The sequence below is a fragment of the Trichechus manatus genome, unplaced genomic scaffold (assembly GCF_000243295.1).
Source record: "Trichechus manatus latirostris isolate Lorelei unplaced genomic scaffold, TriManLat1.0 scaffold00031, whole genome shotgun sequence".
Classification (NCBI taxonomy): Eukaryota; Metazoa; Chordata; class Mammalia; order Sirenia; family Trichechidae; genus Trichechus; species Trichechus manatus.
Genome location: NW_004443967.1, coordinates 22,149,201 through 22,168,381, shown reverse-complemented (window position 1 = coordinate 22,168,381; position 19,181 = coordinate 22,149,201). Strand labels below are relative to the sequence as shown.

Sequence of the window (19,181 nt, the reverse complement as noted above, 5' to 3'; positions counted from 1 at the left end):
GAAGGGAGGAGTGAGAGGCCTTGGGTCCCTGCAGTCAGAGGTGTGGGGAGCTGGGCAGGGTGGAGGAGGGGGGGCTGGGGCAGAAGCTGTAAGAAGCCCCACGCTGCGTCCTTGTGTGGTGACCTGGCCTCAGACTCTCATCCACACAAACGGGTGTGGGGGCCCTGCGTGGTCGCCCAGCTCCGTGCGCTCTTTCCCGCGCTGAGAGGCTCCCGCCGAGAGCTGGACGCACAGCAGTAAAGACGGCGCCGTTTCCCCGAGGACACCCTTTCCCCCGGGACGCCCCTCCCGGAGGACGCCTCTCCCCCTGGGACGCCCCAGTTCCAAAGACGCAGCTCATAGCCTGACCCGGGACGAGGAGCCGGCGGAGGGGCGACGGGGAGGGACCTGCACGGCCAGTCCCCAGGTGAAAGGCGGTACCCCGCCCAGCACCCCGCCCGGCAGCACCTAGGGTCGGGGTCACAAAGGAGTTGGGAAGGGGAAGTGGGTCTAGAAGGCGGGGCCGCGCAGCCCAGCCCCGCCCGTTTGCCCGCGGGGCCAATTGGCTGCGGGGCGGGGGTTGGTCTTCGGGGCGGTGCCTCGTAGGGGATGAGCCTCCCTGGGGAGCGCCGGGGAGTAGGCCCTGTCCCGCGGAGAGCCGCTTACCCGTTCGCCCCGCGGAACATTCCAGGCACCCCGCTTCCGGCTCCCCGTCCCGGACGATGCGCGGCCCCGGCCTCGGCCTCGGGCTCTGGCTGCCCGGCGCGCTCTGGCTGCAGGGTGAGTGCTCGACATCCGCGTGACGCGGGGTCGTGGGGAGCCGCGGTCCGGGAGCGGCGAGGCTGGGGCGCCGGGCTACCTGGCCTCCCCTGCGCCCCACGCGTGCTCCGACTGGTACCTGCCGGCACCAGGCTCGCCGAGGTGGCCACTCGGCGGAGAGGAGTCGGAACCTTCAAAAGGAAACCGTGAGAGCCCTGACCGCTTGGTCACGGAACTGGACAGGACGGTGCGGGGCTGAGGGCGGCTGGGGCTGCTGCAACCGCTGCCGGTGGCGCCCTGTCTCGGGGAGCGTCCACCCCTACCAGGACTCCCGAGACCGGCAGGGAAGTGGTGACGAGGAGCAGTGCGCTGGAGCGAGGGGCTGGGGACACATGGGGGGTCTGGCCACATGGAGACGGGTCTCTGGCCAGGGAGGATTGATCAGCTGCCACCCCCGTACCCCCCCTTCTAGGGGCTTCCAGGATGGGAGTTTTGTAGCCCCCAACCCCAGACTGGAGGGGGCTGAGCTAGGGGGATGCTTCTCCAGGAGGCTGGGAGCTGGGCAGCCTTTCCTGGTGACCTCTCCTTTCTTGAGGATTACCGCCCAGTGAAGACACCTTCAGAGCCTGGGTCCTCCTGACCCCGCCACCGCCCGTCAGCGGTGGTTTGTCTTTTGAATGCCCTGAAACTCTCCATCCCCTCAGATCTGTAGTTGGACATGCAGGGGGTTTCCAGCACGTGCGGTGGGGCCTTTCAGTTCCTAGCTAAAATGCCAGGAAGAGATGGATGATGTGGCTACGTGAAAACCACCCCCCAGCAAAAAAAAAACAGCGACCCTATAGGACAGAGTAGGAGCCCTGGTGGCGCAGTGGTTAAGAGCTCTGCTGCTAACCAAAAGGTCGGCGGTTCAAATCCACCAGCTGCTCCTTGGAAACTCTATGGGGCAGTTCTACTCTGTTCTACAGGATCGCTGAGTCGGAATTGACTCGAAGGCAACGGGTTTAGGACAGCGTAGGAATACCCCATAGGGTTTCCAAGGAGCAGCTGGTGGATTCAAACTGTCAAACTTTTGGTTAGCAGCTGAGCTCTTAACCACTGCGCCACCAGGGCTCCGGTTACACGGAGGAGACCGGGACCTTCAAGTGCCTTCAGGTGGGGTCTGCCGCCCCTAGAGCCTGCAAAAACCACAGGAAGCCCTCTTGGGCTGGGGGTCAGACCTTCGTCTCCTGTGGTCAGCGCTGATGGGACATGGGTGGGGAGTGGGACGCGCAGTGTTGGGGCAGGTTCGGGACACCCTGAGTTGCTGGTCCCTGTACTGCCGAGCGACTCACCTCCACAGGCAGGGACAGCATCCAAGGGCAGGAGAGGCCAGAGCCTTGCTGACCCCTGCTCTCCCACAGTGATAACTTCCGGCCCCTCCTTGCCCCACGTGGATCGGTTTCAGGTGGTATGGCCCTGGCGCCTGCCAACACCCCGTGCCCGCCGGGCCCTGTCCTCCCGCTGGGTAAGTCTACAGGGCGTGGTGCAGCCCAGGGGTTCCTTGCTGGCCGAAAGGCCTGGTTTCCATCCGGGACAAGGGAGTCAGTAGCTCCCTGTGAGGGTCTGGCCTGTGGGGCTGCCCCATGCGGCTCTGGGAGAAGTTGGGCTTGAGATCAGACCCTGAAGGCCTGTCTCCGCTCCTGGGTGTGCCCACCCCCACCCCCCCGCCCCTTCTTCCCCCCTGCAGGCAAAGCATCTGCTGAGTGTGGGCCCCGGGGCCGCTGGGCTGCCCAGCTGTCCTGTCTTTCTTGGTGGCCTCTTGCCAAGGCCAACCAGGGGGGTGACCTCAAAGGGAAGGAGGTGGGGGCAGCAGCGGGCAGGCTTAGAGGCCACTCCCCAGTTTCACTTGGCTGGGGTTGTTCTGCCAAGTTCCTCTTCGACCGCTGAGTGCAGCTCACAGCTGACTGTTGTGAGTCAGCCTTGACGCACCTTCCTTGAGGTGTTTGGGACTAGGTGGGGATCTCCCGGGGCCTGGGGAACCGAGAGGAGGCTGTGGGTGTTGCAAATGTTAATGCTCTCGGCAACTGGTTTTCACTGGTTTGGGGAACCAAGAATGGCCTGTGGGTTGCCTCCGGGCTCAGTTCCTAAAACCCCTGTGCGTGTGGGTATACGTGCATGTGTATACATGTGTGTATGTCCATACGTGTGTGCGTGAGTGTGTGCGTGTGTGTGCATGTGTGTATGTGCATGTGTGCGCGTGCATGTGCGTGCGTGTGCGTGTGTGTGTGCGTGCGTGCGTGCGTGTGTGCGTGTGTGTGTGCATGCGTGTGTGTGTGTGTGTGTGTGTGTTTACTGGGATGGTGAAAAGACAGGTGCTGTCTCGGAAACGGCCCCCGGGACCCCTGCAGCTGCCTCGCCCCGTCCCGTGGCCGGGACCCCCACAGCTGCCTCGCCCCGTCCTGTGGCCGGGACCCCCACAGCTGCCTCGCCCCGTCCCGTGGCAGGCAGTCCAACGGATGGGTAAACTGAGGCCTGTCAGGCTGAGGTGCCCAGTGAGGCCCTGGGCAGAGTTCCTGGGTCTGTTCTGGGGACAGGCTCCCCCTCCTGCTCCCGTCTAGCCCAGCCCAGCCATTCCAGGGTCCTCAGGGCTTCCAGGCTGTGTTGCTCCCTGTGGGGTGGCCTTGGGCTCTAGGACCCGCCTGGCCGAGCCCCCGCAGAGGTAGGACGGGGCGCGGCCTCAGGGCAGGCCCCTGACTGCAGGACTCCTCTCAGAGCCTGTACCCGGAGAGCGTGAGCTACGTCCTCGGGGCCGGAGGGCACAACTTCACTCTGCACCTACGGAAGAACAGGTGAGCGGAGGGGAGGCCCGCAGGTCCCACCTGGAGAGCCCCTGCGTGCAGGCCCACCTCGGCCCCGCACGCTTGCGTCCTGGGTGTCATGGGGGTCCTGGTGTCTTGGGGACCCTGGGGCCCTGGGGATCTCGGCTATCCTGGGGGTTGTGGGCACCCTGCTGCTCTGGGCCCACCATCTCCTCACACTGGGCCTTGCCAAGGGAGGCCAGCAGCCCAGAGCACTAGATCAGCTCTTTTCCAGAAATCTGCTGGGCTCGGGCTACACAGAGACCTACACAGCCGCCAATGGCTCCGAGGTGGTGGAGCAGCCACGAGGGCAGGTACGAGGCCCGGGTGGCCTCTGGGAAGGGGAGAAGGGCAAGGCCGGGACATAAAGCCACTCACCACCCTCCTTGCAGGATCACTGCCTCTACCAGGGACACGTGGAGGGGCACCAGGGCTCAGCCGCCAGCATCAGCACCTGTGAGGGCCTCAGGTGGGTGCCACTGGCCCGGGGCAGGACACCCATGGAGTGTCAGCCCCAGCCCTCGCCTCATTTGCAGAGAGGTAAACTGAGGTGGAGAAGAGGGGCTGGTGCCCTGCTCGCAGATACCCCTGTCTTCCCTGTGACTGGGGCATGCAGAGGCTCAGGCTCCCCTAGAATTCACAAGTCCTGGCACAGTGTCTCCTGGGCATTGTCCCCAGGTGTCCGCTGCCTGGAGTTGCTGGGCCCAGGTGGATCGGGAACCTGGGATAGGTGAGGGGCTTTCTCCACTCCCCCACCCCCACAGGGAGGCAGGGACACGGCCCTTGTGCAGCTCCACACCTGCTCCTCTGCCCTCAGGGGCTTTTTCCGAGCAGGCTCGGCCGTCCACCTGATCGAGCCCCTGGACAGTGCTGAGGAGGGCCGGCACGCCCTATACCAGGCACAGCACCTGCAGCAGAAACGCGGCACCTGTGGAGTGAGCAATGCAAGCCTGGAGCACATCCTGGGGCCCCGGATCGCAGCAGCCTTCCGGCCCCGGGTGAGCAAGCAGGCCTGCCCGCTTGGTGTCAGCCTATCTCTGACTTGTCTCCAGACTCTCTGTCCACTCAAGTCAGGTGCCTGCCTGCCGTCCCCATGCCCTGGGGTTGGGCATCCCTGAGCCGTCCACCTCCCCGACACAGTCAGTAAGTGCAGACGAGCTGAGGTGGGCACAGTGGCTGGGTGGCTCACCGCTTTTGTCACCTGCAGGATCGGCCTCTGTCCCAAGAACCCCGGCACGTGGAGCTGTACGTGGTCACAGACAGCACTGAGGTGAGGGTGGGTGGCCAGGGTGGGTGGGCAGCAGGGCGAGTCAGATGGGTGGGTCGGGCTCAGCCTGAGGGTCTCTGTGTTCCAGTTCCAGCAGTTCGGGAGCCAAGAGGCTCTGCGCAGGCGGGTGCTGGAGGTGGTGAACCACGTGGACAAGGTGGGCCACGCCTTCTGTGCTCACAGCGGAGGGTCCCCTGAGGGGCTGCCTTTGGGTTCCTGCCCAGCAGGGGCTCAAGAACCCCTCGGCAGTGGGTCCGCTCCCAGGGAGCACCACCTGCCTGATGGTAACCCTGGTTTAGAGGTGTGTGCAAGGGACCTAGGAAGGCAGCGGGGAGCAGACGGGCCAGCAGCTAGAATAGTCGGCTGGACTGTGGGGGCAGGGAGGACTGCCCGTCCCTAAATCAGCCACTGAGACAAGACTGCCCCGATCTCCCCTCATGCCCCCACCTTCGGGGCTGTGCTGCCTCTGCCAGCCAGTTTACCTCCAGACTCAACCACCTGGGGGGCCCTGACGCCCCCCACCCAACAGGGTCCCCAAGGCCCAGTCCGACATGGGGCTCTCATCCTCACCTAGCTGTACCAGGAACTCGGCCTCCGAGTGGCCCTAGTGGGCCTGGAGATGTGGAGCAGAGATAAGATCAGCGTCAGCCCCCAGGCTGATCACACGCTGGAGAACTTCCTGGCCTGGCGGAAGAAGGATCTGGTGGGGCGGCACGCCCACGACAATGCGCAGCTCATCACGTGAGGGGGGACAGAGGGGCCGAAGGAGCTAGGCGTGGGACGCAAGGTGGGGTGAGGTGTGGGGCACAGGGTGGGGTGAGGTGTGGGGCACAGGGTGGGCTGGGCGTGGGGTGCAGGGTGGGGTGAGGCGTGGGGCCTGGGGTGGGGAGGCCGGCCCCTCTCACCTGCTGACATTGTGCTGCTAGGGGGGTCGACTTCTCTGGCACCACCGTGGGCCTGGCCAAGGTGGCCTCCATGTGCTCCCAGGCCTCAGCAGCCGTGAACCAGGTGCGCAGGGAGACCCCGGGCCAGGAGCAGGGAGGGGGCCAGCGGACCACAGGAGGGCGAGACCCCAACACCAGGCACACAGCAGTGCCGGTGCTCCTGGGGGGCGGGCATGCCCTGTCTGAGGAGAGGTGTTGGCAGGATCGGGGCGAGGCTGCAGCAGCCTCTGGGAGCAGGGAGGGCAGGTGCAGGGCTCCAGACGACCCAGGCGAGCGCTGCCCCCTGACCTCCAGGACCACAGCCAGAACCCTGTTGGCGTGGCATCCACCATGGCCCACGAGATGGGCCACAACCTGGGCATGGACCATGACGAGAACGTCCACGGGTGCTACTGCCCAGTGCCCCGGGACAGCGGTGGCTGCGTGATGGCGGCCAGCATCGGGTAAGGTCTCCCAGTCCCGCCGCCCAAGGGCATCGCCAGCCCTCGTGCCAGCCTGGGGCAGCCCTGCGGAGTGGGCGGGTGGGGGCGGTGTCAGCCCGTGGCGAGTCCCTACCTGACAGCGCACCCCTCCTTCTCAGCCTCAAGTTCCCCAGAATGTTCAGTCAGTGCAGCCGTGCAGACCTGGAGACGTTCGTGGAAAATCCCCAGACAGACTGCCTGCTGGGCACGCTGGACCCCCACCGGCTGGTCAGCGACCCGGTGTGCGGTAACAAGTTCCTGGAGCGCGGGGAGCAGTGTGACTGCGGCTCAGTCCAGGTGCTCCCCAGGCCTGTGGGCCCTCTGCTGGCTACTGTCTGGGGGTGGGGGGCTGAGCAGAGGGGACCCTTCCTAGGGGAGGTGAGTCCCGGGGTGGGGGCCCAGAGCAGAGGGGACCCTTCCTAGGGGAGGTGGGTCCCAGGAGGGGCCTGAGCAGAGGGGACCCATCCTAGAGGCGGTGGGTCCCAGGGGGAGGCCTGAGCAGAGGGGACCCATCCTAAGGGAGGTGGGTTCCGGAAGGGGGACCTGGTTGCTGACACCCCCTGCAGCATGTGGACCCTTGCTGTCCCTACCTGCACAGTTCTGAGGGGCTGCCATGGATGACCCCCTCTGCCCTCACAGGAGTGCCAGGACCCCTGCTGCAATGCCTCCTCCTGCCGGCTGACCGAGGGGGCTGCGTGTGCTCAGGGTGCCTGCTGTCACAAGTGCCAGGTGAGTTGAGTGGGCTTTCTGCCCCCTGAGGCTCAGGACCTCTCACCGCCCCCTGCTGAGCCCCTGACTGGCAACAGGGGACCCCAGTGTATGGTGGGCTGCTGACCTCAGGCCTCACCCTTCCACTGGCAGGTGAAGCCGGCTGGAGAGTTGTGCCGTGCCCCCAAGGATGTGTGTGACCTTGGGGAGTACTGTGATGGCCGGCAGCCCGAGTGCCCAGAGGACGTCTTCCAGGAGAACGGCACGCCCTGCCTGGGGGGCTACTGCCACAATGGGGTCTGTCCCACACTGAACCAGCGCTGCAGTGACCTGTGGGGGCCAGGTGAGGCAGCAGTGTGGGGACGCGGAACCCACTGACCCAGCCAGCCCATCCCTGTTAACCTGCCCTGGTCCTGCAGGTATGCGGGCTGCTACAGAGACCTGCTTCTCCTACAGTCTCTCGCGGGGCTGCCAGGGCCTGCACCTCAGCCAGTGAGTATGCAGGGCCCATAGGGTGCCACTGAGGAGGGGACCCCCCCACCCTACGTACACATGTGTGTGCACGCAGGGGTGCCACCAGAGAGGGGACCCCCAGGCCAGAGCACAGGGTCCATGTGGGGGTGCCACTGGGGAGAACTCCTCAAAGAAGGAGTCTGTTCTCCAGGGTCCACCCTGCTGCTCATGGGAGGGAGGTGAGTCACTGTGGCTGGGGGGAGTGTGGACACCCCACCAATGGCCCTGCCCCACCCACTGCCCCCTCTTGCTGCGGCCCCGGTTCCCCCGAGCCGGGCTGGTGCGTGCTGAGTGGGTCCCAGCATGTCCCTCTGACTGCAGGGTTGACCCGTGTGGCATCCTGTATTGCCAAGGGGCACAGAAGCCCCTGCAGCGGAGCTACTGTACCATCACCCTCTCCTTTGGCCACTGCCAGGCACTCGTCACGGAGGACGGTGGTGCCTACGAGACTGTGCCAGTGGGCACCAGGTGTGGTGAGGGCAAGGTGAGTGCAGCGGGCACCTGCCCCAGGGGCCCCTTCAGCCAGGTGGGTGTGCAGGGGCCACTGGCAAAACCAGGGCCAGACTTAGCACCCCAAGTGGTGGTGACCGGGCAGCTTCACAGCCCCAAGAGCCTGGTACCTGACCGTGAGCCCTGAAGGCGCGCACCTCCCCACTGTGAGTGGTCCGTGTCCTGGGTGGGGGCAGGGCCAGGGCCTCTGCAGGGGCCGGCAGACACAACCCCCCCACAAGGCTGCACCTCCACCTCCACAGACCAGGTCCCTAAGGAGTACCCCCACCCCTCCAGGTTTGCTGGGAAGGACGCTGCCAGGGTCTCCACGTTTACAGATATGAAAACTGCTCCGCCAAGTGCAACGGCCATGGGGTATGTTTGGGCTCCTGGAACAGCGTGCCCCCAGGCCTGCCCTGGCTTGAAGAGGCATGTGGGCTGGGGACGTGCCTGGGTGGACAGAGGGAGGCCAGCCACGGGTACCATGGTGCAGGTGCTTGACCCCTGGCACAGCACTCTTGGCATCATGCCTGAAAACCAGTGCTAGGTTGGTCATTGTGCTAGCTGGCATGTGGGCCAGGCCTTCCAGCTCCCATGCAGGGCCCCTGCCCCACACCGCTCACCTGTTAGTGCTCGTGAGCCCAGCCATCACGCCGCCTGCCACACACAGACACACACAGCACATGCACAGACTCCGTACATACATGTGCATGCACATACCACATACACACACACAGAGACAGACACACAACACACACACAGACTCCGTACACACATGTACGTGCACATAACACGTGTGCACACACCACATACACACAGAGACACACAACACACGCACAGACTCCATACATATGTGTACATGCACACACGACATACACATGGACACACACAACACATGCACAGACTCTACATACATGTACGTGCACACACCACATACACACAGAAACACACTACACACGCACAGACTCCATACATACATGTATGTGCACATAACACGTGTGCACACACACACACACAGGCATGCACATGCGTGGGCACAGACACTCCACATACAAGCTCACACACCACATACACCTACATGCCTGCATTTACACATGTGCAAATACCTGCCCGTGCACAGACACACACAGCACACATTACGCATGCACTGTGTCCACTGCACATACACACGTGCACAAACTGCACATGTGCACATACACGTGCACACTACACACATGCATACACACACTCCCGGTTTCCATGTGGAACAGTGGTAACTGGCTGGTCCAACTGGAAACAACCTCAGAGCCCAGCCCCTCACTCTGCGACCAGGTTGCACTTTGAGCTCTGGGTGACCCACACACTCTGCTTTAGGAAAGTCAGAGCTGATGAGTGCTTGACGCAGAAAGGGAGTCTGGAACTCTCCCCTCCTGAGGCTTCTCACAGGGTGGGGTGGTGCACCACCCCCTAGCAAGGTTGAGGCAGGGGCTGGCCTGCAGAAGGTGCAGAGGGCCGGACCTTGGAGGGTTGGGCCGCAGTGGGGTGTCAAGGTGTAGGGGGCCCCTGGGCCCCACTGGGGCAGTGGGGACTGAGAGGCAGGGGCAGCCCTGCAGAGGCATCTGGACTACTGCCCCTCCACGTGGTAGAGCCAGCCCCCACTGCCTTTGGGGCTCCCTGTGGTGCCAGCATCTGCCCATTCCACCCACCCACCGACTGTCTCTCCAGGTGTGCAACCACAAGAGCAAATGCCACTGCCACCCAGGCTGGGCCCCACCAGACTGCGCCAAGCCCGTGTCTGACGTGCATACAGGTAGGGCCTGGGGGGCCCCACACGGCCTGAGGGCACGAGGCCCCACGGGTGGGGGAGTGACATCCATGGGGCCTCTGCTCAGCCGCTGGGTTCTGGCGCTTTTCCTGACAGCCTGGGGAACCCTGAGGGCATTGGTAAACACAGGCTCCACGGCCCTCCACGGTGCTCTTACCCTGAAGTTCCCGTGCCCCCTGCCTCAGCCCTACACGGGAGTGTCCTGGAGAGACGGGAGGACGGTGACCGAGGGGTGCTGGGTCAGGGCGAAGCTCCCAGGACAGTTCTCAGCCCTCTTCACAGTGGCCCACCGCCACAAGAGTCTTCCTCCCCACTGGCCACTGTCTTAGTCATCTAGTGCTGCTATAACAGAAATTCCACAAGTGGATGGCCTTAACAAAGAGAAGTTTATTCTCTCACAGTTTAGGAGGCTAAAAGTCAGAATTCAGGGCACCAGCTCCAGGGGAAGGCTTTGTCTTTCTGCAGGCTCTGGGGGAAGGTCGTTGTCATCATCTTCCCGTGGTCTAGGAGCTTCTGAGGTGCAGGGATCCTGGGTCCAAGGGACCCGCTCTGCTCCTGGCACTGCTTCCTTGGTGGTATGAGGCCCCCCACTCTCTCCTCCCTTCCCTTTGATCTCTTGTAAGATGAAAAGTGGTACAGGCCACACCCCAGGAAAACTCCCTTTACATTGGATCAGGGATGTGACCTGACCAAGGGTGTTATCCCACCCTAAGCCTCTTCAACATAGTCCAATCTTGCCTCATTTACCACAGGCAGAGATTAGGATTTATAACACAAGAAAATCACAATCACAAAATGGAGGACAACCACACAATACTGGGAATCATGGCCGAACCAAGTTGACACATACTTTTGGGGGACACAATTCAATCCATTACCCTCTACCCTTTGGCCCCCTAAAATTCATGTCCTTGCTTCATGTAAAACACATTCACCCCATCATATCATAGCAAAAGTCTTAAATCAATTCCAAGTCCAAAATCCAAAAATTCCTCTTCATCTGTGAAATCTAGAATACAAGTTATCTGCTTCCAAAGGTATGATGGTGGAACAGGCACAAGGGAGACATTTCCATTACAAATGGGAGAAACTGGACGGAAAGAAAGGATAACAGGGCACCAAGCAAGTCAGCAGAACACATTACGTTAGCCCTTAAGGCTTGAAAATAATTCTCTGTTCTCTGAGACAGTTTACACAATAGCCCTGTCCTCTAGACTCTAGGTATTGACCACACTCTCCAGATTCTAAGTGGAGGCCCCTCGGCCCTGCGCTTCAGCTCCACCTTCCAGGCCCACTGGGACAGCAACTCTGCTCCCTCGGCTTTAGGCGCACCATTCTCCTATTCCATCTGAGTGGCGACTCCAACCTTAGAAACACCAGAGGCCATGGCTCCACCCTTTGAAACCCCAGAGGTTGAGGCCATACCTTTTGAGACTAAGGCAGCTCGGCTTCTGTGTTCCTTGTCTTTTTAGCATCTGCTTCCTGGTTCCTCGGCCTCTCAGCCCTCGGGCCTCACGCCCGCATCTGCCCTGCTGAGGCAAGTGTTCCAAAGCTCTGTATCTCCACCAATAAGAGCCTCGAGGCACCCCACTCCTTCAGTAAACTTTCGCCAAAAGGCGCTCAGCTGTCTTGCTCCATAGGTCGGCAAGCCTAGCTCCACCCATAAGTGCCAGGAGGCACCATACTCCACTAGGAAGCCTCCTGCACAAAGGCACTCAGCTTTCTCACTCCATGGGTCGGCTCCAGCACTGTCTGGCGCTGGTCTCCTAGTTCTGCTGCTGCCGGTCCTCTGCTGCTGCTTCTCACCATCTGCACCGTCTCCGATGTTAACAGTTCTCCTCACTTCCTTCTGAGTCCTTTATCCATTCACAAATTTCAAAACCGCTTCCACATTTTAGGTATCTGTTAGAGCGGCACCCCACTCTCGGTACCAAATTCTGTCTTAGTCGTCTAGTGCCGCTGTAACAGAAATACCACCAGTGGATGGCCTTAACAAAGAGAAATGTATTCTCTCACAGTCTAGGAGGCTACAAGTCTGAATTCAGGGTGCCAGCTCCAGGGGAAGGCTTTCTCTCTCTGTCAGCTCTGGGGGAAGGTTCTTATCATCAATCTTCCCTTGGTCTAGGAGCTTCTTAAGTGCAGGGACCCCGGTCCAAAGGACGCGTTCTGCTCCTGGCACTGCTTTCTTAGTGGTATGAGGTCCCCAACTCTCTGCTAGGTTCCCTTTCCTTTCATTTCTTGTAAGATGAAAGGTGGTGCAGGCCACATGCCAGGGAAACTCCCTTCACGTTTGATCAGGGATGTGACCTGAGTAAGGGTGTTACGTCCCATTCTAATCCTCTTTAACATAATCTAATCTTGCCTCATTAACCACAGTTGGAGATTAGATTTACAACACACAGAAAAATCACAGTCACAAAATGGAGGACAACCACACAATACTGGGAATCATGGCCTAACCAAGTTGACTCATATTTTGGGGGGACACAATTCAATCCATGACAGCCACTGAGCGTGCAGTCATCCACAACATCATGGCCTCCAGGGCCTGGTCTGGCCATGCAGGCATCACTGGGCCTGGGGCCACCCGCAGCCCAGCCTTCCAACCTGCCACTGGGGACTCCAGAGCTCTGGTGTAACGCACCTGTGTCTGCTGTTGGTGGGATCTTGGACAGGGCCTGACTGTTGCAGCTGCTGCCAGCTCCTGGGGGGAAAGCTCAGCAGCAGGCGTTCTCGGTGGCCAGCTCTGGGCTTGGAGGGCTCAGCCAAGGTGGGGTCTGTGCATATGGCCCCCGCCATGGAGCAGGTGATGGAGGAGCCATGAGGAAAGGCTCTGGTCCCTCGGGCAGGGGCTGCTTCCCTCACGGGCCCCCTGGAGCCACCGGCCCGGCTGATAGCAGTTCATTGTGTCCCTGACAGCATCTGGGAACCTGCCCATGGGAGTCCTGGTGAGTGTGGTGCTGCTGGTGGTCGTGTTGCTCCTTGTGGTAGGTGTCATCTTCTACCGCAAGGCCTGGGGCCACGGTCGCAAGAGGTGAGGACGCACCTGTATTACAAGATGTCAGTGTGTGTGTGTGCATGTGCGTGTGTGTGTGCACCTGTGCGTGTGTGTGTGCACGTGTGCGTGCATGGGCATTTTGCACATGCATGCATGCCTGTGTGTGTGCACCTGTGTGTGTGTGCACGTACGTTTGTATGTGCACCATGCTTGGCGCCGCTGTCAGGGAGGTGAGGACCAGCTCCCCATGCACGGCCCCAGCACGAGGGGTGTCTTCCCTCTGCAGACCACCTGCATCTGCCAGTCCTGGGGCTGAAAGCTCAGCTTCCTCAGGTCCATCCAACCCCAGAGGGCAAGCAGAGCCTTAGCTCTGGGCCCCCTGCCTCTCTCTGAGACATGAAGGGGGTAGGTTCTGATGCCAGGTTAGTGAATGTGAGTTCCCCGTGGCTGCCGTAACCAAGTACCATGATGTGGGTGGCTTCTAAGAACAGAGGTTTATTGTCTCACGGATTCTAGGTTAGAGCTGTTACGTGGCTGTCTTCTCTCTGTGTGTCTCTCCTCTTACAAGAACACTGCTGAGGCGGGCTTAGGACCCACCCTTCTCCTGGATGACCTGATAACCTAACTGATTGCATCTCCAGAGGCCCTATTTCCAAATAAGGTCACATTCACATGTATTGGGGTTAGGACTTTAACATATCTTTTTGGGAGTCACAGTTCAACTCATAGCGGTGATGTAAATACAAAGAGAGGCCAGATGGAGCCCCCCACATCCACCAGGCGAACCCCAGCAGGTCCTGCGTATCCCCGAGGCACTTAGGACTCCACCCACCCATGGGGCTGCCACACTCGGTAGTGATAGCAGCACACAGAGGGGCTGCTTGGCACCTGGCACACGCCTGGCACACCTGCCCGGGGTAGATGGCCCTGCTCCGTCTTGACGTGGGGAGTGCTGGGCTGCCCCTGCCCAGCTGGACTGCACCTCCAGGGTCCACCAGGGCAGCGAGCACTCGAAGAACCTCCCTGCCCTGGTCTTCCCACTTCGCATGTGGTGCTATGGCTCACCCACCGACTGGGAGCCTCCTGAGTACCTGGTGGGGACGCCGAGGCCAGGCCGCCACTGACCATGCCTTTCCTTTTTCCCCAGGAACACAGCCCCCAAGACCTCCACGGGGCTCACGAACCCCATGTTCCACGAGAAGGGCAGCACTGCTGCCCTAGGAAGGAGCAGTGCTGCGGCCCCCACTGCCGGCCCCCCCGAGGCAGTCTCGAGCACCCACTCCCACCAGCCCCCTAGACCCCTGGTGTCCACGGAGACCCCGAAGTGGCCACGTCCTGTTGTAAGCATCATGTCCCCTAACAGGCCTAAAAAATCCATTGTCTTCGAGTCGATTCCGACTCATAGCAACCCTATACGACAGAGTAGAACTGTCCCATAGGCTTTCCAAGGAGCGGCTGGTAAATTTGAACGGCTGACCATTTGGTTAGCAGCCAAGCTCTTAGCCACTGCGCCACCAGGGCCCCCCAGTGGGCCTAGTGAGGCTGAAATACAGAGACAGGGTCCCCCAGCCCACCCTCAAAGGTTCTGGAAGCGTGCCCTCGTTCCCTAGGAAGCCCCTAGAAGGCTGAGGCAGACCCCCCAATGCACACACATGGCTGGCTTCTCCTACCCTCTGTAGGAGGGGCGGAAACCTCAGAGCTGAGTGCTGGGTGGCTTGGGAGACCCGACGGGGAGAGTGCACCCCGCAGGTGGCAGCCCGGCTGCCCGGTGCACTCACAGCTGCCCCTTTCCCTGCAGCCCCCCGCCGCCATGTCCAGGCCCCGCTTCCCGGTTCCGGTGTACACACAACAGGCGCCGGAGCAGGTGAGCCCGCCTCGGAAGGGAGGAGGTGGGCAGGCTGGCTGGATTCAGGGCCCATCTGAGAGCGTGTTGCTTCATGGGGGGCAGGAGGCAGGGAGTGGGGGGTGGTCCTGCACTCAGGAGGCCTGTAGCTCCCACCAAGGGAGCTGTCAGTAGGGCCAGGAGCAAGGCAGAGGGGCAGCTTCGGGGCCATTCTGAGGTTCCAGGGCCCAGGGCTGCCGGGGGGTTGAAGGGTCAGGGGGTGTGACCCTCCTCCTTTCTCTCAGCAGCTCAGGCCTTCCCCACCCAACAAGCCCCTCCCGGAGCTGAAGCCCAAGCAGGTGAGAGACTTTAAGGTCCCCACCCCACCACCCCGGGCTGCCCTGGGTGCCCCTCTGGCCGTGCGAACACCTGGTTGGGGAGGCCCGGCTTGGTCCTCCGGGGGAAGGCCAGACAGCTCCCCTGGCCATGAGGCTTCGGGGTTCAGAGAAGACCTCCCTCAAATGTGAATGACTGGAGCCTTGGCCGGGTTTGGCTTCATTACAAGCCCTCCCTATCTCCCAGCTCCTCCCCTGGGGTGTCGGGGTCTGCCCCCAGCCCCTCCCCTGCCGTGTCAGGGTACCATCCCCTAGCCCTGAGCTCCCTGCCCCCAGGCTTACCTCTGCCAGTCCCTGGGGGCAGGATGGAATGGGTGACTGCTAGGAAGCCCCGCCCGGGCCCCCAGGCCCTCCCCTGCCGTGTCAGGGTACCATCCCCTAGCCCTGAGCTCCCTGCCCCCCGGGCTTACCTCTGCTAGTCCCTGGGGGCAGGATGGAGTGGGTGACTGCTAGGAAGCCCCGCCCCAGCCCCCAGCCCCTCCAGTACCCTTCAAAGGCCTAGATGGGCAGAACTCCGGGCGGGGGTGGGGAGGAGGGGTGTGATCACCTCCTGTAGGGCCTGGCATGGACTCCAGCTGTCCAAGTCTGTGTCCACCTCAGGCCATCCTCGTTGCTCTCACTGGGGTGGATGTGAGGGGGCCCGGGTGAGGAAGGTGAGGAGGGCTGGGAAGGGTGTAAGGACTGAGGGATGGTGGGAGGTCTCATCTACTGGGAGGCTCTGGGGAGACCTTCCAAAACGTGGCCTTAAGCGTTCGTCCACTCCCCAAACATCTGTGAAGAGTCTACTGAGGGCGGTGCAGGGAGGGCCCCTGCCCTCGAGGTACGTGGCTCCTCAGGCTTACGGAAGGCTCGCAGTAGTGCCAAGTTCCCTGTACCATTCACCCACCTCCCCCAGCGCTAACATCTTACATAACCAGGAATTAACACTGGTCAGTGCTGCTGACGAAACCACAGACCTGATTTCACCAGGGTGTCTGCTGATGTCCTTTCTCTGTTCCTGGATCCCACATCTCTCTAGTCTCCTCTTGTCTTTCATGACCTTGTTGCTGTGAGCTGCCGTCCAGTCGGCCCCCGACTCATCACGACCCCATGCACAGGGGAACAAAACGCTTCCTGGTCCTGCGCCATTCCCACGATCTACTGTAGATAGATCTGTTGTAGTCCATAGGGCTTTCACTGGCTGATTTTTGGAAGTACATCTCCAGGCCTTTCTTCCTACTCTTAGTCCAGAAGCTCTGCTGAAACCTGTTCGCCATCATAGCAACATGCAAACCTCCACTGACAGACGGGTGGTGGCTCTGCATGAGGTGCATTGGCTGGGAGTTGAACCCAGGTCTCCCACACGGAAGCGGGAATTCTCCCATGTCCCTCATTTTGGGTTTGTCTAGTGTCTTCTTGGAGTTGGACTGAGCACAGAAGAGCGTAGAAGTGACGCGGTGCCCTCCCCAGGGGCGTGCCTCGGGCACTTGGCTATCATGGTGTCTGCTGGCTTCTCCACTTACAGTCAGTGTCTTTCCCTCTTGTTAAACAGCTTGAGGCAGATTCTTGGAGACAAAGCACTTCACCCACTGCCTTGAGCCCCCTCAGTGGAGCTTGTCTGCAGCATTATCATCCGAGTTTCCTTAACGGCGGTTTGCTACTCCTCTTTCCTTTTGAAAGTTTTAGACTCACAGCAAAGTTGCCAAAGTAGTTTTAGGAGTGGTTTTGACAGACTGGGGCGGCGGTTTGCTGTTGAACGTGAGGAGGTCGGCACTTCAAAGGCTATGGTGCGGTTGTGCTGTGAGCTGGCGGGGGAGCAGAGACAGAGACGGGGAGTCATGGACACTGCAGCTGTGGCCTGCCCACAGCGCACCCCATATCCTTCGAACGTGCCCTCAAGGGTCAGAGCTGCGGTTCCCCCTGCTCTGCCTTCTTTATCCCAGATCCCAGCTCCCCATGCCCTGCGAAAGCTAAAATGTAAAGAGATGCCAAGTTTTAGCAATTCTTGGCATTTGAGCTTCCAAAGACCCAAATTCTGGCCATTTAAGAGCTTCCCAGGGGTCCTGTGGGGAGTAGAATGGGCAGTGAGGCTGAAGCGGTTGAGGCCGGAGGGTCCAGGAATGGCTGGTTCTGCCAAGTGTGGGCTTTATTCTGTGTGCAGCGGTTGCTGGAGGGCTTTTCTGTTGGGGCATGTTCAGTAGAGGCAGAAGCCCGCAGGCCATTTTGGACCCGATCCAGGAGCTGGGGGAGCTCCCTGGAAGGCTGCCGTGGGGAGAGACGGTGCCCAGGTAAGGGCACCAGGACAAGTGAGGCGGCCTCCCTCCTCAGCTGTGTGTGTCTCCCTCTAGGTCATCAGGCCAACTGCTGCACCCCCAAAGCCACCTGCCAAGCCCAGTGCTGAAGGGTCCACTCCCTTCCAGGCCATGAAGCCAACCGCTGCACCCCCAGCACCATCCACCAAGCTCAAGCCTGCTCTGACTCAGGTGAGCCCCCACCCACTGCCTGGCTCACGGTGTCCATCTGGGCAAGGACAGCAGAGTTGTTGCTTCCCTGTTGGGCCAGCCAGATAGCTACCCTGAGAGGGTGGGGCTTTTTCCTTCTTAAAATTGTCAGCTGATCAACTTTGATGATGATTTGAAAAGGATGGAAAACTCATTCGCTACAGGTTTATTTTAGCTTCCGCTCTATAATCCGTCTAAGGACTTTCGGTGAACACCACTTCTACCCGCTGCGACTTCTGCAGCGTGTTCCCTGCCGGGATACGTAGACAGCCTGTCCTTTATGTATATAATGTGTTAGCTATTGATATTTTGCTGTCACTGTTACCATCATTGTGTGGACAGGGCCATGTATTGTTGGATGAACTAGGGATCTAAATTCTAAGAAATGTAAAAGGAAATGAGATTAAGTTGTGCCCTTGTATCAGATGATTTTTAACGTCAGTTCTCTTTTCCCGCTTCAAGGGGGTTGGTGCAAAGGTTGCCCTGAAGCCCCCCGTCCAGAGGAGGTGACGGGTCCAGGAGTTCGTGAAGCACTGTGGCGTGTATCTGTGAACCTGTCTGGAAGTTGCCTGTTGTTCATGTTGAAAAACTGTGAGCCTTGTCACCAGCACGCCCCTGGCGCACGCCCCTGCGTGGGTTGGCAGCTCCCAGCAAGCTCGGACTCCACAGCCAGGGCCCAGGTGTGTGCCCACCTTAGAGGGCTGTGGTTTCTTTTGAGAGCCACACTGCCCATGGCCAAGGCTGCTCTCCTCACCCCAGAGACACTGCAGTGGCTGTGGTCACCACCAAGAGGCTCTCAGCTCAGGATTTGGTGGCTGGGCCTTGGGCGGCTGGTTCCTGACCTCAGAACACCTTCACCTAAGAGGCCAGACAGCCCCTCATGGCCAGTCCCTCCTCACCAGTGCCGGCCACATTCAGCCCAGTGTGTCTGAGGTTGCCAGGTGGGGATGAGCATCATCTGTTGTTTGGGACGTGTGTTTGTGTCCAGACAGCCTTCCTCGGAGGCACAGAACACATCCTTCCTCCAGCCCTCGCCACACCTGCTCTCAGGTCTTCGAACACTTTCTACTTCCAGGCAGAAGGGCCGACCCCTGGCATGTGTTTACATTGTACATCATCAGAAAAGGGCCCCTGGCTAGACCGCACCCCACCCGCCCCCTGCCCCAAGGTGGGACAGCACTGAGGGTTTTTGCTTTTTAAGAGGTTGTCCATGAGCACTGTATCTACACCCTGAGCCTGCTTTCCCATGAGATTTAAGAAGGAAAAGCTCCAGTGTTTGTTTTCTATTTTTTGGCTTAGGAGTCACCACCTTTATCTAAAGGGCCAAGCTGGGGAGGCAACTGCCTTGTCTGGTTCTCTTCAAACCTGAGGTGCACGTTCAGCAGCGCTGAGGCTTTTTATACTTTAATAATGAAAAAGCTGTATTTATGATTAAATTATTGACCAAATTTTAATGTCTAGAGATTTTTATTAGATCAGTGGGGAAGGGTACATATTACACAATGGGGAATTCAATTATTTTTATACTATTTAAGGGTTTAATGCTTGCTGAAATAAAATGTATACTGTAACTATATAATGTCAAACTATCTTTTTGCTCCTTTCTCCACCTTAATTAAACAACCCCAGTTCAGATGGACGGGAGGGCTAGTAAGACTCAAAGAACTGGCACCGAGGGGTTGATTCAACAATTAACTGTGTGAAAAGCCCAACCTCTGGAAGTCA

General features: G+C 60.1%; 1 protein-coding gene across 1 annotated transcript; it reads left to right on the top strand.

Annotated features, from left to right (window-relative positions):
* Nucleotides 1–623: 623 nt before the first annotated feature.
* Nucleotides 624–19,129, top strand: ADAM8 (ADAM metallopeptidase domain 8). Its single transcript, XM_023730068.1, has 24 exons — nt 624–759; nt 2,139–2,242; nt 3,490–3,566; nt 3,811–3,889; nt 3,968–4,044; nt 4,393–4,573; nt 4,783–4,845; nt 4,931–4,999; nt 5,417–5,583; nt 5,769–5,850; nt 6,081–6,229; nt 6,367–6,544; nt 6,887–6,976; nt 7,109–7,298; nt 7,375–7,447; nt 7,790–7,952; nt 8,255–8,332; nt 9,662–9,746; nt 12,681–12,795; nt 13,907–14,099; nt 14,558–14,623; nt 14,887–14,940; nt 17,304–17,438; nt 17,919–19,129. The coding sequence occupies exons 1-24, from the start codon at nt 702–704 to the stop codon at nt 17,964–17,966; spliced, it is 2,574 nt and encodes an 857-aa protein (XP_023585836.1). The 5' UTR covers nt 624–701; the 3' UTR covers nt 17,967–19,129.
* Nucleotides 19,130–19,181: the final 52 nt, after the last annotated feature.

Coding starts and splice junctions, on each gene's coding strand:
- ADAM8 (XM_023730068.1), top strand. CDS start 702: ATGCGCGGCCCCGGCCTCGGCCTCGGGCTCTGGCTGCCCGGCGCGCTC. Junction 3,890..3,967: donor TGGAGCAGCCACGAGGGCAG/GTACGAGGCCCG, acceptor CCCTCCTTGCAG/GATCACTGCCTCTACCAGGG. Junction 5,584..5,768: donor GACAATGCGCAGCTCATCAC/GTGAGGGGGGAC, acceptor TTGTGCTGCTAG/GGGGGTCGACTTCTCTGGCA.